This window comes from Rattus norvegicus, chromosome 2 (genome assembly GCF_036323735.1).
Source record: "Rattus norvegicus strain BN/NHsdMcwi chromosome 2, GRCr8, whole genome shotgun sequence".
NCBI lineage: Eukaryota > Metazoa > Chordata > Mammalia > Rodentia > Muridae > Rattus > Rattus norvegicus.
Genome location: NC_086020.1, coordinates 112,717,458 through 112,735,097, shown reverse-complemented (window position 1 = coordinate 112,735,097; position 17,640 = coordinate 112,717,458). Strand labels below are relative to the sequence as shown.

Sequence of the window (17,640 nt, the reverse complement as noted above, 5' to 3'; positions counted from 1 at the left end):
AGCCCGCCTGCTGCTCCTTCCCTCATGCCTTCTCTGCCTTGTGCTATGTCTTCTCACCTCAGTGGACAGTATCTTCCCGGAATTGTAAGCCCAAACAAATCCTTTATCCATTAAGCTGCTTCGTTGGGGGGTATTTTATAACAGAAATAGAAAGAAACTAATGCAGGGTCTCAGGTAGCCTCGGCTGGCCTCAAACTCTCCGTGTAAGAGAGACAACATCTACATAAGATCTTGTAAATGACTAAGCTATATCCTCTTTTCATACAACGCCACTGAAGTTTCCATTTCTATTGCTTCCTTCGATTCATCTGCTTCTGGGAACTTCATGGTGTACTTAGGCAGTTTAAACTTCTAGAAAAAGGTCTCATAATTACTGAGCAATGAAAGCGTTAGCCATCCCCAGGGAAACAAGCCAATAGCATGGCGGCCGGCTGGGGACGGGACACTCTCTACCACCAGGCACCTCTCCTCCTGGCCCATAACCACACAGCTTCTCCAGCCCTTCACTTCTGGGACACCCGACTCTCGTTTTCTTTTGCTCTTGACATCCCCTCTCCACTCTCAAATCTCTCCCGTTTTAATTCTTTCCCAGCTCCTTATCTAAAAATAGAAGAGAGCAGCGGGCATCAGGAAGATGGGTGTGCTCAGCTTTGGCATCCCCAACCCATCCACCAGGTGAATTTAACAAGTTATGAACAGCCAGCATCCCAGGCTGCTGCTCAAAGAGCCTTTTCAGAGCTGTGTGTAAACAAGGCAAAATTCAACTGGCCGCTACCACCAAAATAACAGGAAACTGCAATTCTGTAGCGCTTTTCAACTTTCAAGAGGAAAGAAATCCCTGCCAACCCCACACTCAAGGCAAGCTAGAATCTCCGCATCCCATAACACGCAGCTATCTTCCAGAGCTTCGTCAGCAACAGGGCAGCAGCAATCTCCTGCTTCTGAGTCTCTGTGACTGATGACAGGCAAGCCACAGGTCAACCTGGAAACTTAGACAACCCCGGACTCCATTTCTCTGCTCTTCCTAATTCTCCCGTTCTATTTGCACTCCTCTGCCTCCTTAGCATCCCTTGAAAAGGTTTCTCTTGCAGAATCGAGCCACAAACCTCTTTTGACTGCAGATGCTCCTCCTGTTTTTATCCAAAGGACTTTCACAGTAGAGCCACGGCAAGTCGGCCATCTTGGACTGACCAACAGGAGCCATGTGTGAGCCTGTGTTTCCCTCTCCTGGTTTCTCTAGATCCAAGCTTCAAAACAGTAAACACCCCAAACTTGGAGCGCTGCGAGCAGCATCCCACTAAGTCACATGGGTGAGGCTCTGATTTCTCCCCTTAAATTAACTGATTCTGGTCAGGCCACCATGTTCAGTCCTCTGTCAAAATGAAAACCAGTCTATACCTAGTGTCTAATTTTAGGATCATCTCTTCCTGACTTCCATCTCTATCTGAGCTCGGAATTTATACTTTGACTGAGGGTGAGGTTTCTCTGGTTTGAGGATCAGTGATTTCTAGTCTCAATAACCTCAAACAGCTCCATCTCCAGACCTCATGATGAATCTGAGATGAGCTCAGAGATTCCTTTTCCATGATCTACTGCAACGTTCTGGATACACCATTCCCTCCTCCATTAACTATTTTCATTCTGCGCTTTGAGCATTTTTCTTTGAATGGGGACTATAGAGAAAATCCCTTCATAAAAGTGGATAGCACTCAGAACACGGAATGCCATGCCTCGTGCCCATTCTAATGGCTGTTTTTATTATTTAGGAAACAGAGGTCATGTGACTACTCCCCATCGGCAGTCCAAGGCAGCACAATTAAAACAAGTAAAAAGAAGAAACAAGCTGCAAAAGATCAGACCGAGGATAGAATGATTTCTGGGCTCTAGGACAGGTCCCCATTCTGAATAGTCCCATTTGCAGGTTTATAAACTTGTTGGGAAGATGAAAGTGTGTCTCAGGGAGCAAGCGTGCTTGTAGCCAAGCCTGATGTCTGAGTCCAATCCCCAGGCCCCACCCCCACATGGTAAGAAATAGCCAATCTTATCAATTTATCTAACCTGCACACACAGACACACACACACACACACACACACAGCACACACACACACACATTATGCTCTGCTCTTCCTTTTTATCTGGACCTCAAAATTCACACACACAAACACAAACACACACAAACACACACATACACACACACACATCACACACACACAATGTTCATCTCTTCTGCCTTTATCTGGACCTCAAATTCATGCTTTGATACACACACACACACACACACACACACACACACACACACACACACTTTTCTGTTGCTGTGATTTAAAAAACAATAGCATAACCAAAAGCAACTGAAGAGTTTATTCTGGCTTATGATTCCAGGGCGTTTGACTCTATGGTGGCAGGAGGAAGAAGATGGGTCTTTACATTTCTACCTCCACACAGGAAGCAGCAAGCAGAGGGAGCAAGTAGGAAGTGGGGCAAGACTCTAACACAGCAGAGCCCATCCCCCACTTTAGCATACTCCCTCCAGCAAGGCTCCAAGTCCTAAAGATTCCATACCATACCCTTCCCAAACAGCTGCACCAACTTGAAACCAAGTATTCAAATCCAGGAGCCTCTGGGGCCATTCCTCATTCAGAGTACCACACGAAGCCCAGGGCAAGGTCTATGAAGCCAAGATTTAACTGTCCTGACCTGACAGTAGCGGAGGTGGTGCCGGATGGCAAAGTCAACAGAGAGAATGGAAAATAAGTTAGTGTGACTCATGTCCTGATGACTCTAATGGCTTCTTTTCCTCCCTGTCAACACAGCTCCTTTCACAGATGAGGAGGAGATCAGAGCTGTAAATCCATTTCACCCTTTGCCCTGCCTTCTAGCTTGTGATAAAGTTGTCAAGCTGTGAGACAGATTGAACTCTTAGCAGAGGTCCCTTCGATTGTGGATGTTATTTTTTTCCCAATTTTCTTTTCACAGGCTGTCACAGCTGGATCACTCGTGCTGCTGGCTCATCGAGAGTGGACTCAGAGACACTTGGTAAATTCAGAAGTGTCTGCAGTGACCATACAGTGTGAGTGTGTGTGTGTGTGTGTGTGTGTGTGTGTGTGTGTGCGCGCGCGCGTGCTATGGGTTGAACCCAAGTACACAGGCAAACCCTTTACCCACTGAACTACACCTCCAGACTCAATAATGCATTCATATCTCAGCTCTGTGGTCTCCATCCCAGTCCTCCCAGATTGGAAAGGATAAAAGGCCCACTCGAGCCTGTTTCTAATAGTGCTGAGCCAGCTCTGTCCATGCTACCAAAAGCACACAGCATCTAAACAGAGGCCTCCTTTCCATAGCAAAGGCTGAAGATAGGGGGTCAGCTCGGGTTTCCATCGTTTGATTGAGAGGGTCTGTCTGGGGTGAAAGGCAAACCCTGAGTATCGAGTCCTAGAGAAGGGACTGGTTCAATTCATTTTGTTTCTCCAAACACGGACTGGCACCCTGTGTCGGATAGGGAATAAGTAAATAAAATTCTACTGAATTGACTTCATTTTTGCTCAAGTTGGCAGACACGATGTCCTCCTGCAGCATAGACTGGTAGCAAGGGCAACCTGAAAGGAAAGCTGAGAGGACTAGGGATGGAGGTCAGTGGTAGAGTGGGGGCCTGGCATACAGAAGGCCTGGGGCTTACATTTTAAATGGCAGCACTGGGGTGGGGTGGGGTGCAAGAATCCAGTGTGGCACTTGGGAGGTAGAAGCAGGAAAGACCAAGAGTTCGAAGCCAACCTTGGAAACCTAGAAAACACTGCCTGGGCTTCAGGAGACCCTGTCTTGAAAGTAGATAAGAAAAGGATGAAAGCTGTGTGGGTCTGTCATACAGGGGAAATTAACAACCATCACTCTTTCTCCAAGTAACAGTTTGTTTCTGCTTATTTTCAGTGGGAAGCTGTTTTCACCTTTGTAGTTCTGAGCATTCTGGGATGTCCCCTTCATTTCGCAGTAGCCTTGCAGTCTGCCCTCCTTGGTCCATATTGCTTCTACTCCTTTTCAGGGGTCTCGGGGACCAATTACCTCGGTTATGCAGTTGCCTTCCCTTTTCCGTACACGAAGTTCCCATCGGTCTGTGTAGACCCACTGCACTATGAAGAGTATCACCTGACCCTTCAGGCCCTGGACCTGGGCCTGAGCCTCACCCTGTTCTGTGTGTCTGTAGCTGTGTTCATCAAGCTTTCTGCAAGACTGATGCAGACCGGACACGTAAATGTAAGTCTCAACCGATGGAGGCTGGGCTTGCTCTGTCCCGAATGGTGAAGGTAGGGACTATAGGGGATCCCTAAATGTTCTCCCTCAATCACCTCTACCTCCTGCCATGGTCACGAGGGTCCAGCATGTTCCAAGTACTCAGTGATTGATTTTGGATGCATGGGTGGAAATGTGTCGGGAGAACATACGTTAACTGTAGGCACCACCTGCCATTTTTTATCTCAACTAGAATTTTAGAACTGTGACAATGGTACACATTCCAACCTCTTTGGTATTTTCCTCTCTTTTTAAAATGTTTAAATTAACTGACAATTTCACACATGTGTATAATGTATTAGATCATGCTCACTTCATGTTACGTTCTCTCCCCTCTTTCTTATCCACTGAGCCTCTTTTTCCACAACTACTTCCCTTTTAACTTGTGTGTTTGTGTGTGAGCGCATGTGTGTGAAAGAGTATTGTGGTGTGGATGTATGTGTGAGTGTGTAATGTGGTGATGTCGATGTGTAAGTATATGTGGGGGGGGTGAGAGTGTGTGTATGTGTGTGGTGTGTGTGTGTGTGGTGTGTGGATGTGTACATGAATGTACGTATGGTGTGTGTGTGAGAGTGTATGTATGTGTGGTATATCTGGATGATGTGTGTGTGGGTGATATGAATGTGTGATACGTGTATGTGTGTATGTAGCGTGTATGTGAGTGTGTGTATGTGTATATGTGTGGTATATGTGTGTATGTACTGTGGATGTGTGTGTGTGTAAATGTGTGTGGGTGATATGAATGTGTGTATAAGTGTATGTGTATATGTAACATGTATGTGAGTGTGTGTATGTGTGGTATATGTGTGTATGTACTGTGGATGTGTGTGTGTGGGGGGGTGGGTGATGTGGATGTGTAAGTAGAGGTGTGTGTATGTGTGTGATGTACGGGTGTGTACATGAATGTGTATGTGGTATGCATGTACATGTATGTGTGTGTGTAGTATGTGTATGTGTGATGTATATGAGTGTGTGTGAGTGTGTGTATGTGTGATATGTAAGTGTGTGTTTGGACATGTGTATATGCATGCATGATCTCACTTGGCCTGATGGGTTTCATTGAAGTTTCTACTGAATCACAGTTGAGGGGACATTTACTGGCACATAGGCAGTTAACCAGTGGCTACATCACTGAAGAAAACATCTCCTGTTACTCCAGCAATCATTAACTGCCAAGATCTCCCCCAGGAAGGGGTGGGACCTGGTGAGTTCTTCCCCAATCCTCCCAATGATGGTGTGCTGGCTGGTCCAGTCTTATTCTGGGAAACTAACCACAAGTCTAAGCAAAGTGGGTGCCCCACCCGGCTCTGCATTGGTTTCGAGAACAGTGTAAGTTTTTCTCCTGGAAAGATGTATGTTAAACAAACCTCAAACTTCAAACTATAAAAAAATTAGTTTTACTTGTTTCATTTTGCGAGAAGGTCTCTTTTTGTAGCCTGAGTTAACTTGGAACTCATGTGTAGCCCAGGATGGCCTTGAACTCTTGGCAATCCTAGCCTCCCACATGCTGCAATTATAGGTGTGCCTCACCGTGCCAGGCTCTCACACACATTTTTCCTCATTTTTAATTCGTGTCTATGGGTATTTTGCCTGCATGTATGTCTGTAGAGTTCATGCAGTATCCATGGAGGCCAAAGAGGGCATGAGATCTCGGAACTGGAGTCACCCATGGTTGTGAGCTGTCAACTGGGTGCAGAGAACAGAATCTGAATCCCCTGTAAGAGCCAGCCTCTTGTCTGCTGAGCATCTCGCCAGGCACAAACCAACATTTAAATCGTGCTTTAGCACGTTCACTTGCAGTTTTTCTTGGTGCTAGAATAGTTAATCATTTGCTTTATTCTAACATATTAAACTTTACCATATAAAAATTTTCTAATAGAGAATACCAAAAGCTTCATGGAAACTGATTGTACCATCTCCCTTTATGCTTAAATATTCGTCAAATACAGATGCTTTAATTTGGCATCTACCCATGAATTTCAAAAGGTGGCTTTGCTACTGTTAAAGAACATATGGAAAAGTTCTCCCAGTATTTCTGTTTGGGCCGTGCGAACTTCCTAGCTTTTTCCGAGAGAGTTAGTAATAATCCTAATGGGAGGGCCTAGCCAACTTCTGGTTGTGTGGAGCCAAGTTTGCATCTTAGAGGTTGTATGCTTCTCTTAACCAGTTCCTCTAAGGGCTGGGGTGTTGGTACAGTGATTACCAGGTAAGCACAAAGCTCTGTGCCTGATCCTAAACACCACCCAATATAGATATGGTTGGTACACATCTGTGATCTCAGCTCTTGGGAGGCAGAAGCAAGAGTATCAGGAGTTCAAAGTCATCCTTGGCTTCATAGCAAATCTCAAGTCCAGTGTGAGGTACCTAATACCCGGTCTTGAACAAACCAGGAGTTGGGGGCAGGCACAAACCTGGTGATGAAACTTGTCTCAGATCACACAGCTAAGGGGCAGAACCCAATTCTGAACCCAGAGAACCTCTGACCAAGCCTGATTCATTCAGCCTGCCTAAGCCCCTTCCTTATTACTACTGCTGGGCCCTAGTCCCAGCCCATTGCCACAGGACTGAAGGTGGTAGAGTGCAGGTAGGTGACCCTGGATCCTAACTCTTCCAGGTGTGGTCGATGTCCATCCTCTGTCACTTGAAGAGCCTTCTTCAGAAAGAGCCGCTCCCACTGCGAACTCGGCTTCTGTGATTGAGATTCCTATCTATGGGGTCAAGTGAATCTAGGTAGTGTTGGGCAGCTTCTTTTCTTCCAGCTCAATGCTATCTACCCCAACCAGCAAAGCCAGAGCACAGGAAGTTGGCACTCTTGATGCCTTTTGTGGTCAGCCCTGTCCTCTTCAGCTCCTACATAAGTCTGCAAAGGAAGTCCTGTGCATTCCTAGGAACAGAGCTGATTTTACAGGGAGGCCTGCCAAGCAGAGGCAAGCCAACCCACATTCCCTCCCCTTCCTGCACTGCCAGGGCATCTGGAAATTTAGAACTTGACATTTCTCCCAGGTAGCAAACAGTCCACATTTTCTAGAGTTCTTTGTTAGGAGGAGCCCCCGGCTAAGAGAACCAGCGAAATGCTGGCCACCATAGGCATACGGCTACCCTCCTTTGCTACTAACACCTACGTTTAGCACAGATGGAGTTCAGGGAGAAAGGAAGGAAAAACCAGATGCAGAGTTTGGTCATTGAACTCCAGAGACTAATTATTGCAGGAACCTCTCTGGAGAGACAGAAAATGAACAGGAAGCAGAAAGTGAGTTACTTGTGGACCTAGACTCCTTTGGAGGTCAACCAACCCTTTGGCAGCGGTCACATAAGACCATCAGAAAACACAGATGTGTTTGTTATGATGCATAACAGTACCAGTGTTATAGTTGTGAAGTAGCAATGAAAATAGTGTTCTAGCTGTGGGTCTCCACAGCATGAGGAACCATATTAAAGGGTCACAGCAATAGGAAGGTGGAGAACCACTGGGCTCCAAGGTAGTAGTCACTTGGGCTGCTCCAGCAGAGCTCCTCAGCCCGTAGGGCCCAGCACTGTACTATGCTTCTCAGAGGAGATGACTGACAGCAGAAGCACTCATGCAGCCTAAGCCATTTGTTGGTTGGTTGTTTTGAGATAGTGTTTCATGTACCCCAGGCTAGCCTCAAACCCACTTCATAGCTGAGGAAGACCTTAGATTCCTAGTCCTCCGCCTTTACCTCCAAGGTGCTGGGATTACAGACAAGCTCTAATACGCCTGAATTACAAACAGGTTCTAACTTGCCTGGCTTCTGGGTTCTTATTAAAACAAATCTGTAGAACCCACCTGAGCCCTTCAGAATCCTGAAGGAAGAACATAGACAATGTACATTTATGACACACATCCTTGGGAAATTCTAATGACCACAGAAGTCAATGAATTGACACTATAACTTGTTTATTTCTTGTTTATTTCCTTCCTCCACCCCCACAATTCCCCTCTTTAAAAACAAGGTATGACATAACCCCAAGGCTAGCCTTGAACTTGCAATGCAACTAAGGCTAACCTTGAACTTGTGATCTTCCTGCCTCTACCTTCAAGTGCTGGGATTACCATACCTGCCTTATGAGGTGCTTAGAATTGAACCTATGGTTTCATGCAAGCTAGGGCAAGCATGCTACCAACTGAGCTATGTTCCCAGCCTCTTATACCTCATTTCTCTGTAAAAGCATCTCTTCTCACTGGCATTTCTGGACAGATTCCCTATTTCCCTGTCTTCCTACAGCACAGCACCAATTTAGGCAAACATCTAGATAAATTTACGAAGGTCGTTTCCCTTGAGTGCCTCTTTGGATGATTTGACGTGCCTTAATCAGCAAGGGTAGCAGATCGAGTTTCACTGACTGTCATGAGGGACTGATACAAGGAGACTTGAAAGTCTACATTAGCTCATATGGCCCTGACTCTCCGCCCATGCTTGCACAACTCCACTCAGACATCTCGACATATCAGACATAATTTCCAGCAATGAAAAGAGAATATTATTTATCGAAATTTCAGAAGACATGGGTCTTTCTTAGAAGAAAACTGGGATTCCATCAATACAGACTCCTCTACCATGTTCCTACCCGAGATGAGCCCACAGGAAGTTATAATGCCTGACATTTTCCTTTACTTCGTTTATTTATGGAGTGGGGCGCGGGTACTCCATGTGTACGTGGAGGCAGAAGACATCTTTCAGGAGTTGGCTCTCTCCTACTACATTGCACATTCTGGGAATGGCTTTGTCCTCAGGCTTGACAGCGAACACCCTTACCCACGGACACCGCACTGGCCTGTGCTGCTAGATTCTCTACAGAATGAAAGTTCTAGCAATTTGTTTGCTTTTCCTAATAATGCCCTGAACTTTCCTTTAAACTATCGTACATAATATAAAGCCTGCTCCTGGCTGGTACTTTCTCTTGCAAATAAAACATTGATAACCTCCCCAGTATAGAGGACTGTCAGGGTGGGGAGGTGGGAGTGGGCCGGTGGGTGAGAGAGCACCCTCATAGAAGGGGGGGGTATGGGATAGGTTAGCGGTTTTTTGGAGGGGAAACCAGGAATGTGGATAACATTTAAAATATAAATTTTAAAAAATCCAATAAAAGAAAAAAATCATATTAACTAGAAAAAATTTCAAAAGAAAGAGAACAAAAAGAAACAAACAAAAAACTATAAATGTGGGGACAACATCTATGTTACTGGCACGAGCAAAAAGTTGAGGGATGTAGCGTAGAAGTTAGAAAGATATAAAATAATGTTTATTTGGAGATTGGCTGAATAAATAAACTTATGAGCAAATAGTAAAGAAATGGCTTTAACATCCCACAGCTTTTGAAAGAGGAAACACAGATCCCTGTACAGTAGACTCTGCATTGTGGTATCAAATGATATGTGAGATAAATAAGATTACCAAAAAAAATTGATAACCATTACGAATGGCAGTCTTAAGTGTCATTTTGAAAAATCAATATTCTTCCAAAACTAAAAAAAAAAAAAACCTATCACGAAATTTGAGGGTCGGGAGGATTTGGTTTTTTAAAACGAGAAAACAATGATCAAAATACGTTGTAAACGTATACAATTCTCCAAGAAATATTAATTACATTTGAAAAACAGAGAAAGGTAAAGACAGCAAGCAATGGTCTGAAGGAAGATGGAGGAAGTGGAGGTGGCGGCCTCTGGCTCTGGCATCCAGTGCTGTCCTTCAGGGGTTTTTCCTGTTAAGTTCCTGCTTTCAGAAATGAGCCAGGCACTCCTGAGGGCATCCCCAACCCCGACCCACCCCCAACGGTGTTCAATAGGATCGAGGTCATCTTGTTACAGGTCACACAGATAAAGGGCGGGGCAATCCCCACAGAGTCACACTGAGAAATATTTGCAGGAGGTGGGGAGCATTTGATGACTCTGAGAAGCATGAAGACCTTTCTGACCTGCAGTTTTTCTGTCTCCAGGGGCCATGTGCCAAGGACTGCAAAAATAGGATGGCCCAGCAGCCCCACGCAGCAGCCTGGCGCAGCAGCCCCGCGTAGCCCTGCGTGGCCCCCGCGCGGCCCACATCACACACAACTTACATTGGACAACTGATCCAGAAACACAGCAATTATCAGCATTCTCGGTCCAATCAGTAATGCAGCTATGGGAAAATAAGGATCAGGATTTCTGACACCTTGCAGCCATTCCCTCAACTGCGCCCTCCGCCAGCCATCCAGATGGGGTGTCTCCTTTTATTTTCCTTTCATTATTTTTTGTTATGCTTTGTGGCTTTTTTTAATGAAAAGGGGAGGGAAAACATTTCCCCCTCTTGTCGTGTGAGGTGATGGTTTTACTTTTTCTAATGAATGGAGATGCTTGCCTCACAGAAAAGATGCCGGTAAACCCTTCAGGTGTAATTTAAAGACACTTGAGCAAAACATTTATTAACCCGCAGTTCTTTCCCGTAGCAGGAGACAGATGAGCTGGCATGTAATGGCGCATGTCTTGAGCATCATTAATTCTCTGCAACAGTACAAATATTAGGGAGGTATTTTGAGACAGGCTCTCATAATGTAGATGGGGCTGGCAAATCCCCCTGCCTCTGCCTCTGATGTGCTGGGATGACAGATATGGTTCACCACGCCCAGCTTCTGTAAGTGTACTTTGAAATGGAATATATTGTTTTTGAAACAGACAGAATATATTGTTTTTGAAAATGACACTTAAGATTGCCATTCGTAGTGGTTATCAATGACTTTTAGTAATCATCTTATTTAATTTATTTCACATATCATTCACATATATGTCAGAATATAGTACTTACACACCGTAACAGTTCATTGTGATGTGCTCATAGTGGGTAAAATCCACTTTGATTATGTCACCCTATTACCTCTCGTCCCTGCCCACTGACTCCCATGTCTTCCAGCTAGCCAGGCTTCTGCTTTCACGACTTCAGTTCTTTTCTTGGTTTGATGGGCTTGATGGGGTTTGCTTACAGAGACACGGGTGAGGGGTTTCATCTATAACTCTTGCTTAGGGCCTGAGGCCTCAAGTTGATCTCTGTAGAAATACAGGGAACTGTACCTCCTTAGGCAGAGAGAGTTGGGTTGACTTGAGTAGGCCCTTGTAGGAGTTGAAGTCCACTGTACTTCTCCCTCTTGATGTCTGTTGTGTTGTCCTCAGATTAGCCAGTGGAGAAATCAGAATCTAGAAGAATGATGGGGACTAGAGATGGCTCGGGGTGGGGGTGGGATAAAGTGCTTACACAGAGGCAGGCAGATCCCTGGGGCTCGCCGGATAGCTGACCTAGCTGAAACACGGAGCTCCAGGTCCAGAGAGAGACCTGTCTCAAAGGGTAAGGTGGACAGAGATAGAAGAAGCTAGCTACGTAAACTTCTTGCCTCCACATGTGCATGCACACACATACTTGCATGGCGCACACGTGCCATAGTGAGAGTGGGGAGGAGATGGGGAGGGGGAGAGAGAGACAGAGAGAAGAGAGACAGAGAGACAGAGAGAAAAGAGAGGAGAGAGGCAGGGAGAGAGAGAAAAGACACACACACACAGGGGAAGAGAGACAGAGACAGAGAGACAGAGAGAAAAGAGAGGAGAGAGACAGAGAAAAGAGAGGAGAGAGACAGGGAGAGAGAGAAAAGACACACACACACACGGGGGGGGGGGGAGAATCACAATGTGGGTATTACCACTTCTACAACCTCAAGTTCTTCAAGAGAGCAGCAGCATGAAGACTGGTCACAGGAAAGTAACAGCAACTGTTGTTTACCAGCCAATTACCAGCTGAGGTCACGAGCTTCAAGTGTTAGCTGTAACTGCCAGTTAGTTGCAGGAACTAGCTACAGGTACTAGCTGTAGTTAAAAGCTAGCTGCAGATGCTAACTACAGGTACTAGTTAGCTGTAGGTACTAGCTAGCTGCGTGTGCTTTGCTTATCACTCAGTGCTCACAAGTTCATGTGTCCATTTCACAGACAAGGACACTGAGTTTGGAATGTAGGCCACTGACTGCCATACCCTCTCAGGGAGGGTGTGGAGGATCCCACCGCTCTGTGACCTTGCTGAGGCCTCCCTCACTCTCGGATGACAGCTTTCTGAGGGCTTCCCACTGGTGAACAGTCTATGTTCTTAGGGTGCTTGTATCACTGAATAGGTAGGACACCCCAAGGAGAGCAGCAGCTTACAAGGGCCACGGAGATGAGTGCGGTTCTTGTAGTGAACTAGAGTGGAGGGACTAGAGAGCTCCACGCTTGCTAGCTCGGTTTTCCCGATCATCTTAAGCTACTGCCTGTTGCCGTTTGCCAGGTCCTCAGTCTCACCTTTTATCAGGAAATATCCTGGTGGCTTATTTTTTTCCTTTTTTCCAAATCATAATTTGAAATATTATTAATTAATAAGTTTGAATAGATATTAAACACATTGAAAATAAGCAAGGCCTGGTGACAGCTACATGGTGGGGGTGGGGCAGGGTGGGTGGGAGTTGGGTGGAGGTGGGGTGGGTGGGGTGGACTGGAGGGGCAGTAAGACAGTTCAAGGCTACAGAATGAGTTCAAGGCCAGTCTGGACAACTTAGGGAAACTCTGCTTTAATTTCTGAAAAAGACTGACTAGAAGCCTGGGGATGTAACCTGTACAGTGCTTGCCCATTGTGTGTGAGGCCCTAGGTTCAATTCTGAGTATAAGGAAGGAAGGAAGGAAGGAAGGAAGGAAGGAAGGAAGGAAGGAAGGAGGAAGGAAGGAAGGGGAGCAGGGGAGGTGAAAGAAAGACGAGCAAGCAAAGGAGAAGAAAAGAAAATATTTAAAACAATAGGGTTTTGTTTGTTTGTTTGTTTGTGTGTTTGTTTTATTAAAAAGTAGAACTTTGGGAACTAGGAGATGGCTCAGCTAATACTGTGCTGCCATGTCAGCATAAGAAGCTGAGCCTTGATCCCCAGCACCCCTGTAAGGTCTGGGTACAATATACACCTGTGCCTGCCGGTCACTGGGCAAACTTATGCACACTGGTCACTGAGCAGGAGAGAGATTCCTGCAGTCTACCAGCATGCCAGCCTGGCTGAATTGGCAAGCTGGTAGAAAATGATCCAGGAGGACACCCAGTGCTTTACCTCTGGCCTCCGCAGGTAGGCCCCTTTACCTCTCACACACACCGGCAAGTGTTCATCCCTGCACATGCATGTGTGTTTACACCCACAAACACATTCATGTGTGCATATAATACACTCATATCACAAAGTAGAATCTTCATTTAAAATCTCAAAGACCCCAATTCTCTAGAACTGTGAAGGAATTCAAGGAACGCTATAGCTACACTTAGATCCCCTGGTGATTATAATGGAGCTAAAAAGGGGACAGGAGGGACCAGTGTGGGTTTGCTGCTTTACATTGTATTACAGAAACCTGGGGAGCTGTTCCAGGATGTCTGAGTCCACTCCCTATAGCCAAAGACGGAGAAAGCCAGAGACGTAATTAGGGTGAGAACAGGATCACGGGCATGAGGAGTGACTCTCCCCTGCTCGCAGGCCAGAGGATGTGGGAGAGACCGTGGGCTGTGTTGCTCTGTAAGCACTCACCAGTCATCTATGGAGTGTGCTGCCTTGTCTTTAGGATCCCAGCTTCTGGACAGGCAGCCTCCAGGGATCATTCCGGATCTCTCACAGTCTGTGACATTGAAATAAAAATTTCATTTCTTCTGACACATTATTCAGACACAGTACTCTGAGATCTCAGAAGGGAACACTATATGAAAGCAAGTAGAAGAGGAGGAGGTTTTGTTTGGTTTGTTCTTGGAGGAATGCGTGTCTCTTTCCCCGTTTGAAGCCGCTGTTGTGCCCCGAAGTTACATCACATTGCTGAGGTACAGTGCCAGCCCATGACACATGACATGCTCAGAGCAGTACTCACATGACAAGCACATGTCAACCCACAGCTCCTCAGATCTCTCCAACCACTCTCCTTTTATTTACTTATTGACTTCAACCACTTTAGAGCAAAACATTTCCTTACCCAATAGTCAATCTGTCATATCAAACTGACAAAACATTTCATGTTGGCTCTCTGGGAAAGCAAACAACTTTCCACTATATTATTAAATACATAAGGGGCATATCTCCAGTTTATTTGAAAACCAAGAAGAGGAGGAGGGGCAGTTTTAAAATATTTTCACTACATAATCAACAGAAAGAAGAGACAGGCTATGGCATAGCAAAGAATCTTTGCCCACTATTCGCCAAGCAATCTAGAATATAGAAAGAAATGTAGAAAGTAAATACCCAAAAACTCATGTAATCAGCAAGTGGGCCAGTGGGCTGAATTGACATCCTCCAAAATAAGACACAGGTGTGCCCTGACTATTTAAACACAGCATAGCATCCTTAGCCATCGGGGAGACGTGAGTTTAGACCGTTGCTGAGATTGCACCTCGAAACACCCAGAACGGCCATCATCAAACAGCAGCAGCATGCACTGGTGAGGACTTGGGGAAAGAGGAAGCTCGGACTACTGTGAGGATGTACACTGGGGCAGCCACTATGGAAATTGGCATGGAGTCTTCCCCAAGTCTAAAAGCAGAACCACCATATTGCCCAGCTGTGCCTCTCCCGGGTATAAACGCGAACAGTCTGGAGTCAGCAGAGAGATACCCACACGTGCTTAGTGCTGCACGACCCACAGCTAACCGGTTTTGACTTCAGCTTAGGTGCCCATCAACAGATGCATGGATGAAGAAACTATGGTACACGTACACATGAAATGTTATCTGGTAAAGAAAAACGAAGTCATAGCCATCGCAAGAATAGATAGATCTGACATCATGCTAAGAAAAGCAAGCCAGATCCACAGAGAGACACGCCACATGTTTTCTTTCACATGTGGAATCTACATTTAAATTTAAATGTATGTGCATATATAGATAATACTTTCTCAGCCATGTGATACATTCTTGTAATCCCAATAAGCAAAATTCGGATGCAGGAAGATCATGAATTTGAATCAGCCTGCTCTTTATAGTCAAACATCTTTAAAAATTAAAAGTCAAGGCCAGAGAGAGGGGTCAGCAGACAATATGAGTTCCAACTCTTCCAGAGGACCTGAGTTTGGTTCATATCACCAACACCAGGCAGCTCACCATTTCCTATAACTCCAGCTCCAGGATGCAGACAGATACACACACACACACACACACACACACACACACACACACACACACACGTGTTGTGTGTGTGTATATATATATACAATATATAGATGTGTATATATACGTGTGTGCGCAGTGTGCGTGTGCGTGTGTGTGATATTTTAAGCCGTAAAAGCCCCATGCTGCACCCTAAAATAACTACACTATAAAATGAAAAACAAATATGACATCCCTTTCCTTTCTTATGTTGTAAACTAATCTCATGTTGCAAGCAGAAAAGGAGACTATGGCATCAGGTATAGACTCCAATCAGAGCCCCTTTACCTTCTGAAGACAGCCTTCTCTTAAATGTCCCCATACATGTACTCAAACTACTGCTTCAGATATTCAAACTCACTTCCCAGTGTCCATTTACCGTAAGTTATGGTAAAGCCAGAGGGAGAGAAAGAAACAGAACGTGTCCTTGCTCTCCTGACTAACAGAGACTAAAGTACATGGACTATGTTGTAAATTCTCCCCACTGAAGTGGTAGAGAAGACTTTCCCTGCTGTGGATTCCCTTTGTAAACGTCGTATGCTTTGTAAACTTTGTGTAGTTTGGAAACTTCCTAAACTCTCAAGGCAAGAAAGTGGCTCAAACATCTGGAGTTCAACAGCAGCAGCACTGAGAGCAGAAGGGCGGGGCATGCCCTCGCCACTTTGTTTCATCTATGCCCTGAGCCCATTGGATAGTTCTACCCACCTTCAAGGGCAGCTCCTCCTCCACACACACCCCCAGAGTCACTGATCTGTATGATAATTCTCTTTGAAAAACACTCTCATGTCCATGCCTAGAAGTGTGATGTGTCAGTTTTCTTGATGGCTTTTAATCCAAACAAGTAGGCAACCAAGATTAAGCATCGTAGAGTATTCAGAAGATAGAACCCAGAGGACTCAGCAATGGTTACCATGGAGATACGGGAGGCGCACACAGATGCGAAAGAATCGTGAGAGATGAAACTGAATGACTGAATTGAATGAGTCATATTCTTAACAGGGTAAAACACTCAGTGTCAAATATCTCATCATCAATAAAGAGCCATTGTGAGTACCAAAGAGAAAGCAGAGGCCGGCACATCCAGCCAAACGAGTCCTGAAATCCTCCAGACTTACGTAGTCCATACACATGGTGCCTCGCCCTTGAACTCAGAACAAGTTCAGCACTCAGTTCCATGGTTTGTAAAGATTTTAAGAGAGTATTAGGTAATGGTTTTTGCATTTGTTTCTTTTCCTGTTGTTTGACAGAATGCCCGACAAAAGCGCATGAAGAGAGGAAGGTTTGGGCTCAGTTTGAGAGCATGATGGGAAAATCACAGCAGCAATGTGAGGTAGTTGGCTTCACTGTGCCTGCAGTCAGGAAGCAGGGAGACGAATGTCGATGCTCAGCTCTCGATATCTTTTTTTCAGTGCCGGACTGCCGCCCGTGAGGTGATGCTCCCCACACAGAGTATCTTGGTTAATCCAATCTGGAAACCCGCTTGCAGACATGCTCAGATGATTCTAGATCTGTCTGTAATACTGTCAGTAGTCACCACCACAATTACATCTGTGTTTTCCTGCTCCCATGAAAAAGAGCTCAGCTAAGGACTCTAGGGCTGCCAGATCCCATGGATCCTTGCCAATATGCATGCTCCTTGGCCACTTCCTGCACAGAGCACCTCCTCCTGATATCTTGCAGCAGCCCATGGTTCCACCCAGTCTCCTCTCCTCTACTTAGGTTACTCCTTAGGATGCTGCTGCCTCAGGACCTCGGGTGTAAAGATTCACACCTCCGTTTTTAGAACCTGTCCTATTCTAACAAGCCACACAATTGTCTATTTCCTGGACATTTCTCCTAGGTGTTCACAGGCGCATCAACTGATCCTCAAGGTGTTGATGGAGCTCAAGTGGGGACTCCTCTCAGGTGACACTGGGCTTGGCCAGAGGTCAGACACCCTTCAAGACTACTTATGCATCAGATCAGCTACCAAATCCTGACAACTAGAATCTAAAGGTTCTCCACTGCTACCTTCCCTCAGCGCTGATTTCTAGGTTAGGTTTTGCACTCGGCCTTCTCACACTCTAGGTTTAGCTGGGTTCTAGAATGATCTCTATCAAGTTCCAATCTGTTTTTATCACTCCCTGCCTTTAGATCTGTGGAGGTTTGAAGGTAAATGCCCCCCATAGGCTCATAGAGTTAAATATTTAGTCA

General features: G+C 45.5%; 1 protein-coding gene and 1 long non-coding RNA gene across 10 annotated transcripts in view; one reads left to right on the top strand and one right to left on the bottom strand.

Moving 5' to 3' along the window:
* The window catches only part of Tmem212 (transmembrane protein 212), a 37,378-nt gene that overhangs the window by 6,827 nt on the left and 12,911 nt on the right, over positions 1-17,640 (top strand). For 3 of the 7 annotated variants that reach the window (XM_006232219.4, XM_039102862.2, NM_001164439.1), the window contains exons 2-3: positions 2,978-3,037; positions 3,929-4,252. In XM_006232219.4, coding sequence (XP_006232281.1) covers positions 2,978-3,037; positions 3,929-4,252 — 384 coding nt within the window. Of the gene's footprint in view, positions 1-2,977; positions 3,072-3,928; positions 4,253-10,243; positions 10,990-17,640 lie in introns of those variants that run through there. The other 4 variants (XM_063282354.1, XM_039102864.2, NM_001164438.1 and 1 more) reach the window with 3 other exon arrangements.
* LOC102555566 (uncharacterized) lies at positions 10,773-17,519 on the bottom strand. Of its 3 annotated transcripts, none has more exons than XR_591016.4 (4): positions 16,153-16,326; positions 13,850-13,937; positions 11,352-11,474; positions 10,773-10,787 (listed from the first exon to the last, which is right to left on the bottom strand). It is a non-coding gene; the product is annotated as an uncharacterized LOC102555566 (long non-coding RNA). The 3 variants fall into 3 exon arrangements; XR_010063794.1 differs by lacking the exon at positions 10,773-10,787 and adding an exon at positions 11,574-11,610 and having other exon boundaries at positions 11,004-11,474; positions 16,153-17,519; XR_010063793.1 differs by lacking the exon at positions 10,773-10,787 and having other exon boundaries at positions 11,004-11,474; positions 16,153-17,508.